Source organism: Desmodus rotundus, chromosome 12 (genome assembly GCF_022682495.2).
Source record: "Desmodus rotundus isolate HL8 chromosome 12, HLdesRot8A.1, whole genome shotgun sequence".
Lineage (NCBI taxonomy): Eukaryota > Metazoa > Chordata > Mammalia > Chiroptera > Phyllostomidae > Desmodus > Desmodus rotundus.
Genome location: NC_071398.1, coordinates 40,728,264 through 40,737,042, shown reverse-complemented (window position 1 = coordinate 40,737,042; position 8,779 = coordinate 40,728,264). Strand labels below are relative to the sequence as shown.

The following is an 8,779-nucleotide window of genomic DNA, read 5'->3' as shown; positions in this document are numbered from 1 at the left end:
CAGGGGCCCTTATAAACCCATTGCTGTTGCAGTCATATCAGGGCCTCTCTGGGGCCTTCCTGCTGCAGGCAATTTAGGAACTAAATTAAGTGGAATGTAAAAGTACTTGAATGATACTGAAACTGAGCTGGCACCCCTCTGGTCACCCTGGGAGACTTCCTGGTCCCAATTTCTAACACTGTTGATAGCTAGGTCACTGCAGAAGTGCATTGAGGTTTCCAGTAATCTTGTTTACTTCATAAAATCACCCTTTAACCCCAATGTGTTAGCTCAGGCGCAAGATAAATTGTAAGTACTGGAGCCCCCATAGATAAGGCTGGTTTCTGACTGGGATCATATCTGTTTGTCCAGCTCAATGCTTTCTCTTTTCTGTTGCTACATTCTCTTTGCTCCTTCTGTAGCTGTCCACTCAAACTGTGAAAAAGGGTCTTTTATAAATTTGATAGAAAGCAAAAAGCATCCTCATATCTAGATAATTTGGCTGTTTAATGTTGCCTGTCTGGCTGCAGCATCAACTAAACAATTTCTCTCTCTTTCTCCTTGCTTTCATGGTGGCAGCTTTAGAATGTTCTGGAAGTTTAAAAATTACCAATTGTTTCCATTTCTGTATGGCATCTAGCAGTTCAGCAACTTATTTCCTACTCTTTATCTACTGCCCTGAGACAGTTCAGAAGCCTTGCTGTTTTTACAACATGCTAGAGCTGTGAGCTACACCAAGGGCAGAGCTACTATTAGTGTCATATTGGCTTTTTGATATTTGGCTAATTGACAAGTCTGAGTTAGAACAATTCATTCAGTTGGTTGATTATTTCTTATTCAGGTAAATGAGAATGCTCAATTATGTCACTTAAGTCAGAGGGGAGGGAGAAAAACTGTAAACTTTTTTTGAAGATTCCAGTTAGTAAAGAAAAAATCAGAAGATTTGAAAATATAATAAGGATTGAATTGTGAGCAACATGAAGGGACCAATTAATTATACATAAGTGATATCAAAGTAATACAGGTGCCAGATAAATTTAAAGGGGCAAGACAGACTTTATTCAAGATCATGCAACAGGGCAGTGAGGCTGAACTCAACACCCCTGGAACAAAAGGCTGGGAAGATGTGAAAAGAGCAGGAGTCATAGGCAACTGCTTTTGCTAATGGGCTTTACACAAAATAAAAGTAAAACTCTTCATGAAATTCTGACAAAAGGTCCTTTTACGTAGAGGTCTCCTCCTGAGTTAGGTATCTACTCTTCCACAGAGACAGGGCAGGAAGGTTACATTTCAAAGGGATGGGCCCAAAACCCCTAGTCAGATATTCTCTGAATCACAACACTGGCAAGAAGCTTTTGAGGAGACATGTACTTGTCAAAAGGTTAGAGAAAGAATCTGCCATCACAAATTGCATTGCATTTCTAAAGAAAATGTTCTATAAAATTTGAGGTCAGAGGCGGGTAATTACAAACACCTGTCAGAAGATTAGAGACTCTAGGGGAAGGTTACGGCCTCTAAGTCACAACAAAACTGCTTTCTGCATAATGCAGAGAAATACAACTAAATCCGATTCAGTCGAGACCCAGTTTGCATCGCCATTGGTTTCTGCAATTGATAAAGAGGTGCAACTTCCCAACAATTCATATACAGCCACAAAACACCTGAGAGTCCCTGGGCAGAAGTAGGAGCAGATCTCCAGAAGACTGTGCTCTGGAGCATTTTTTTTTTATGGAGACATTACATTTTTTTCTGCAGTCGTTTTTCCTTTCATCAACGTGAAGTCCAAGGAAGAAGAGCATTCTTGTTCCTCCAACGTGGCTGCTGTCATTTGATTTCACCTGAGTGGTCACCTCAGTGCAGAGGAGCTGACATTCACCACGTAGTTTGCTCTGATGCAGGTCTTTTAACAAGACCTAAGACAGGAGTTCTAACAGCCTCTTGAGGTTGGGAAGCCTCACCCTCACACTTAACCGCAGTCTTTCTAGCTTTGGGTGATGCTCTTTTCTCCAGAAGTTATCGAAACACCCGTGAAGTCAAACTTAGCTTTACAAAGGGTAAGGTCACTTCTAATTCTGTGGGTATCAGTCTAAACCAGGACATCTGAGCCAAAGCTTTAAGTGTATTACCAATGTCTCCAATTAATTTTTAATTAGAAGACACAGTAACACTGAACTTATGCAAATAAGTATATTTCCATAAGAGTAAGAATACTCAACTGGGCCTTAGAAATTTGGGGGGAGAAATAAAATAGTGAGACAAATATCAGTGTGCTACCCACATGGGTGTTCTCTTGTCCATCCCCATTGCCCACAACAGTGACCACCCTCCACACATTACCCTGGTGCAGGCACTAAGCTCAGCTTTCTCTCAGCTCCTCCTGTGCTTCGCCCACCCATCAAACAACCACTTCCTGTCTGGTGAGGAACTCTGCGTCACCTCCACTGTGGAGATGGTGCAACTGGGACAAAGCAGAGGTGGGATCTCGTGTGGAATGTGACCCTCAGTCAACAGTAATGACAATGTCAGCACACATTTTTTTTATTTATTTACTCAATGCAAGTCATCTAAGGACATTCTACCTTGACAACAACTCTATTAAAAAGGTGCGAAAATTGTTCAGAGTTTAGTAACATAGAAGAGGGGAGGAGGGTCACTCATATTTCACATCCATCTCGAGGGGGCGCACTTTCCACAGAACTGACAGGTTGGAGACTTCACACTAGTAATTCCCAGCATCCTCTTTCCTCATGGGGTCTATGGTGAGGTGTCTGTAGTTCTGGAACAACTTCGCTTTCCTCCTGAGCCGCAGATTCCTGCAATTGAACAAACACAGGGTAAGACCACATTTGCGGAGAGGTCATGGCCACAGCAATTTTGTGCTCTGTGACTGGTGCTGTGGGCTAAAAGGGTGGGCACTCTCACGGGCTCTGTGGAGAAACAAAAAATGTGACTATTGTGAGTGGGCCTGAGAACGGGGATCACACTGCCTCCTGAACCAAAGAGTTGCCCGTTTGATTCCCAGTCAGGGCATGTGCCGGGCTTGCAGGCCAGGTCCCCAGTAGGGGGCAAGTAAGAGACAACCACATATTGTTCTTTCTCTCCCATTCTTTCTGCCTCCCTTCTCCTCTCAAAATAATAAAATAAATGAAATCTTTAAAAATAAATAAGTAAGGCAGTTCCATTTGTAGTTTTCGAACGTAATTCCATCCTGGTTCCCACAGTGACTGCACCAGTCTGTATTCCCACCAACAATGTACTAGGTTTCCCTTTTCTTCACAGCCATGCCAGCACTCGTTTGCTCATTTGGTTTTGATGACCTTTCTGACCAGTGTGCAGTGGTATCTCAGTGTGGTTTTAATTTGCATCTAAGGGAAGGAGCTCCTACCCTTCCTGACAGCATGGGTGGACCTGGAGAGCATTATGCTAAGTGAAATGAGTGAGGTGGTGGGGGGCTAAGTTGTTTAGAGGATTGTTTTGTGCACCCAAATCGTGCAGGCTCAATCTTTGCTCACAGCACATACCTAGGTTGCAGGCTCAGTCTCCGGTCAGGGCACTTATAGAATGCAATAATCCAGCACTCCACTTCTACATAGCTTTATTTTTTCGAAAACTCTCATTAGCTCTATCCACTTTTTTACCCCTAAAACAACAAAAATGGAAACATGGTCAACATCAATTTCATTAGGAAAACACAAATGAAAATCTTGGAGTCGCACTTGTTGCTTGTGTTCCTGGGTGTGAGTAACTCTGTTGTGCAGGTAACAGGAGAACATTGTCCTGGGTCGTGCCTGTGATTCCTCAAAGGCTTCTACAATCAGAGTTGGCACGTCTCAGCTCCCAGGCAACTTGAGTCTTTAAAAGAACAAGGCAGAATTCTGGCCAAGATGAAGGTGTAGATAGAAACCCTTTGCTTTCTCACACAACCAAAAGGATAACAACCAATATAAAATCAAGAAACAAACAGAAGTGCCAGAAAATCAAACTGCATAGAGCTCCAACAACCAAGGAATTAAAGAAACACTCTGACAGAACAACCAGCTTGGTAAGAACCCATGTGAGGTGGCAGTCCATGAGGGCGGGACCAGCTGAGAGAAACCTCTGGGAAGCTGCAGACCCTGTTAGCGGGGCAGGCTGCATGGGCAGGGCTGCCTGAATGGGAAACTGAGACTCAGAACTGACTGTGGACTACAGCGGTTGCCCCAGTGGAAGAAACTCCCAGTCTCATAGGAGGAGAGTTTGTGGGAAAGAGGTGCTAGAGCCCAGCAGGTGAGCTGCATTTTTCCCTCTCTGGCCCCTCCCCCACAGGCAGCACTGCTGTGTGGCAAAAGGGGTTGCCCTGCCCTGGTGAATACCTAAGGCCCCGCCCCCTTACAACTTAACAGGTGCGCCCAGACAAAGAAATAGGGCCCAAATGGAAGAACAGAGCAAAGATTGAGAAAAAGAGCTAAGTGATGGGGAGGTAGCCAACCTATCTGATGGAGAATTTAAAGCCCTGGTAATCAAAATGCTCACAGAACTAATTGAGCTTCGTGGAAAAATGAAAAAACAAATGAAAGATACCCCAAATGAAATAAAGCAAAATATTCAGGGAACCGACACTGACAGGAAGGAAACCACTACTCAAAACAACAATTTGGAACAAAAAGAAGAAATAAACATCCAACCGGAACAGAATGAAGAAACAATAATCTTAAAAAATGAAGAGAGGCTGAGGAACCTCTGGGACAACCTGAAATGTTCCAATATCTGAATCATAGGGGCGCCACAAGGAGAACAACAGCACAGAATCAAAAACTTATTTGAACAAATAATGAAGGAGAACTTCCCTAATCTGGCAAAGGAAATAGACTTCCAGGAATTCCAGGAAGACCAGAGAGTCCCAAAGAAGTTGGACCCAAAAAGGAACACACCAAGGCACAGCATCATTAAGTTATCCAAGATTAAAGATAAAGAGAGAATCCTAAAGGCAGCAAGAGGAAGGAGAGAGTTACCTACAAAGCAGTACCCATAAGACTGTCAGCTGATTTCTGGACAAAAGCACAGACACTTCCTAACGCCCCTGAGGTGGAGCAGAAGAAAAGGCTGTGGCTACAGACACACCTTGATTGACTCTGTTAGTGACTGTAACTCCCTGCTCCTCAGTTTATTTTCAATGAAGAAGGTTGTCAGTGCATTAACTGTAAAGTATTGTCAGTATCTGACCTAAATCCTGAAATAGAAGAGCTGCTCAAACGAATCATCTTTTATTGATCGACTCCCAGACCTCTTATTGGTCTGGGCTGATCCCGGGTGAATGAGGACCTTCCAGGAGCATCATTTATTCTCAGTTTCTTTCTGGAGATGGTGACCTGTTTCTGAACCTTCCTAAGTCCCCAGGACAGTCAGCTATATCCACAGACATTGTGTAACTGTGCTCCCCACACACAGACTCAGGGGATACCAGACTCCATTTCTGCCCAGATGCAACTCTGGGGCCTGAGCCAGGACTCGTGACAGGCTCAGGGGGGTTGTGACACAGGGGCCCATTATACCACAACACACTCAACCATTTCAAGACACCAAACACAACTGGCATAGGCTGCCTAGTGCCCCTGGAGTCAAGAACCCTGGCACAGGGTTCTGGGGAGGGGTTTCTGAGCTGAGCTCTGTATGAATATCAGGAGGCCTCTCAGACCATGCTCTGACCTAGCACAGCAGGATCAGCCTCAGGTCAAGTTCATAGGAACATGCTCAGGGGGCTGAACTGAGACTGGTCTCCCTCTGCTGAGCTACTCCCATCAGACTGACCCTTCTGTCTGCAGTGACTGTCTGCAGGGCTGCAAGTTGGGAAGGGAACTGAGATCTTAGGAAGTTTGTCTACACTCTGTGTATCCTGCACTAAATGTCAAAACCGAACCTGAAACAAAATGCAGAGGGGGATGGAGGTGGTGTCCAGGGCTGTGAGTCCTGTGTGTGAAGTAGGAGTCACCCCTCCCAACCCCCAGTCATCAGAGAGCAATCACTCACCATATACCTCAAGTTCCCCAAATCCTGTTTCATTTTTTGAATCTGGAAGGTGGGCCACTGCAGTGTACATTCCTGTGTCCTTCATGGTGACATTCTTCAACACCAAGTGTCCATCATCCATTATCATCTCTTTGTCACTGTCTTCAGGAACACTTAAATAGAAACTTGATGTCATAATATAAAATGCGATTAAATTATTTTTGTCCACACCTTTCCCCTTGTACCACACGATGCCTACAACTCCAGGAGGCTTATTGTGGATACGCAGAAGCGCAGCGGCATCCCCTTCAACAGCATAGGCCGTCGCAATACTGATGTTGGCTGTGGAGGGCGGGCTCCAGAAAGTTAAGAGTGAAACTAGGAAAAAAGAAAGAATTGATCACAGAAAAAGCTCTGTGTCTCTCATGGTCGAGGTCAACAGCATGGCCGCCACTAGTTCAGCACCTCTGAAGCTGTTATTTTTTCTGTTTCAAATATTCTTCTCCAGGTGTTTGTATTGGTCACCTCCTCACTGTGCTTAGGTCCCTTATGAAATTCAGGGGCAGTTTAGAAAGACATGTTTACTGACCACCTTCTCTAAAGATTCTCTGCCTTCACTTTCTGACCTGTTCTGCTATGTTTTTTCATGGCTGTTGTGGGTACCTGACCTCACATCTAGACCTTTCCTTGTCCCTCTCGCCTCCATAGAACATGGGCCTTCTGAGATCAGGACTTGTCTGATCTTGTGTCTCCAGTGACTGCAACATCTGGAAAATACACACAGATGAATGAATGAGTCCTGAACCTCCCGGGGGTTATTTGCCCATTTCTGGGGTTGGCAGTAAAGACAATGTCTAGCACCCCTGGTTAAATTTTTCTGGTGTTTCTTGGCATAAATCAATATTATTATTATTACCATTTTTCATAATTCAATACTCAGTGATGAATAACAGGAAATAAACAGCAATCCAGGTTTTCCTGCCTCCCACCACTTCCAGATCATGAGATTTTCCTCTTGCTGAGCCCCTGTCCCATCCCACTCTTCCCTTTTGTCCTTTACACTCAGGTCCAGACAGAGCCTTCCCCCTTTTCTCAGAACACTGGTCTCTTCAGCAGACCCCAGCCAGTCTCTGGGTCAGATACTTAGTCTACCCCAAGGAATTGTCTCCTACTTACCAGCCAGCAGGAGCCCTTGCCAGTGGACCAGTCTTCTGTGGGAAGAGACTGACAGGGACCCCATGGTGAATGTTGTCTGCTCTGTGACTGCCTCTTTGAGAGAAGCCTGAGGTTCTGTAAGGCTCACAGTCACCTCTGTCCAGAATGGTGCAGTCTGCTGTGTGTCCTACCTGTGGGCTGAGCTTTATTCTGGGGCAAGATTATGATTCTTGTCATGTGGGCTGGGGGCAGGGAGTATGCCCATGACCGTCCCACTTCCTGCTCTAGTTTTGGCCACACTTGGCCCTTCTAACCAGTGCTGCCCTCCTATAATTTGATTCCCTGGGAACTCCTGAGGCCTCTCAACAACACACAAACACACATGCAAACATATGCACACACACACATACACACACTCTCTCTCTCATGCTGTATTTGGAAAAGCATGAGCCTGGGGTTTCTGGGTTCAGGGATTTCTCCACGACTTCCTGTCAGGCGCCCAGTAGTCTTTCTCACAGCCCTCTCTCTTCCTCTCTCCCTCACATTTGACTCTTCCCTTCACAGCAGGTGTTCCTGAGCTAAGTCACAGAAACCTGTCACACGGAAGTCACTCCTCCTGTGCATCAGATCACCTGTGAAACGTACATTGCAATGCTCAAGAAACACCTTCAAAATGCAGTTGAAACAGTTGTCCAGCTAATGTGGGTGCCCACTCAGAGTGAGATCCTTTGATGAGAAAGAAGAACCATCTTTCCTGCTTTCCTGTGCACATGGGAAGTCTCCAGATCCTATTAAACTGCAGAATCTGACAGGGTGCAGTGGGCCAGAGACTCTGCATCTGACAAGCTCTGAGGGAAGATTGATCTTAATTATGGCCTGTGGATCTCACTTGCAACAGCAAGGGTGACGGAGACACAGGCGTCTCGAAAGGATGACTCACTCATGCCAGCATTGATCTCCGCTGTGTCTTTAGCTTGGGTCTGTCAGCACTACACAGAGAAACCCAGATATCATCAAAAAAGGGGATTATTTGTTGCAACACAGAAACCCAGCGGGGCACCAGGTCTTCCCCATGTTCTCAAAAGCTCTATGGTTTATTTTTTCCCCCATGACAGTAACAGGAATAACTCTGGGGATGAGAAGTGGTCAAGCTTGGTGAAACTTGCAGAAGGGACCTTTTTCTATCTCAGCTTGTCACCAGACTGGCTTTTACTTCCAGGGACAAAAACTCAAAACCAGAATATCAGCAGGACACGCAGTTTTCAGTGGGAGGTGGGAGGTGTCCTGTGTGTCCCAGGAAGAAGGGACTGTGGTGAAAGGTCAGGTGCCTGTGGGCTGCCTGGTTCTCAAGAGACAGTTTCAGGTAGACCATTCCTCTCCAAGTCAGTTTGTCGGGCTTGCCCTTGTGCTGCTGGCTGTTGGGACAACCCCTGAGTTATCCCTGGGCAGACTCCTTGTGGTCACCAGACTTGCCCATGGGTGATGCCAGGCATGCAATAGAGAGCAGCACAGAAACCCCTGAGAGAGAAGGTGCTCCTAGGCTCTGTCAAGGTAGAAAAAATGTCCAAGCTTATACAGCAATGTAACGAGTTTATCTGAGCCTAACTGACCTCATATGCCTTGGAGAAAGGACTCAGATCCTCTAAAGAAAGCAGTTTTG

General features: G+C 45.6%; 1 protein-coding gene across 1 annotated transcript; it reads right to left on the bottom strand.

Annotated features, from left to right (window-relative positions):
* Window positions 1-2,533: 2,533 nt before the first annotated feature.
* On the bottom strand, window positions 2,534-7,285 carry LOC123478398 (cell adhesion molecule CEACAM3). The gene is made up of 4 exons (XM_045185366.2): window positions 7,141-7,285; window positions 5,986-6,342; window positions 3,501-3,619; window positions 2,534-2,792 (listed from the first exon to the last, which is right to left on the bottom strand). The coding sequence occupies exons 1-3, from the start codon at window positions 7,202-7,204 to the stop codon at window positions 3,534-3,536; spliced, it is 507 nt and encodes a 168-aa protein (XP_045041301.2). The 5' UTR covers window positions 7,205-7,285; the 3' UTR covers window positions 2,534-2,792; window positions 3,501-3,533.
* Between the last annotated feature and the right edge of the window lie 1,494 nt (window positions 7,286-8,779).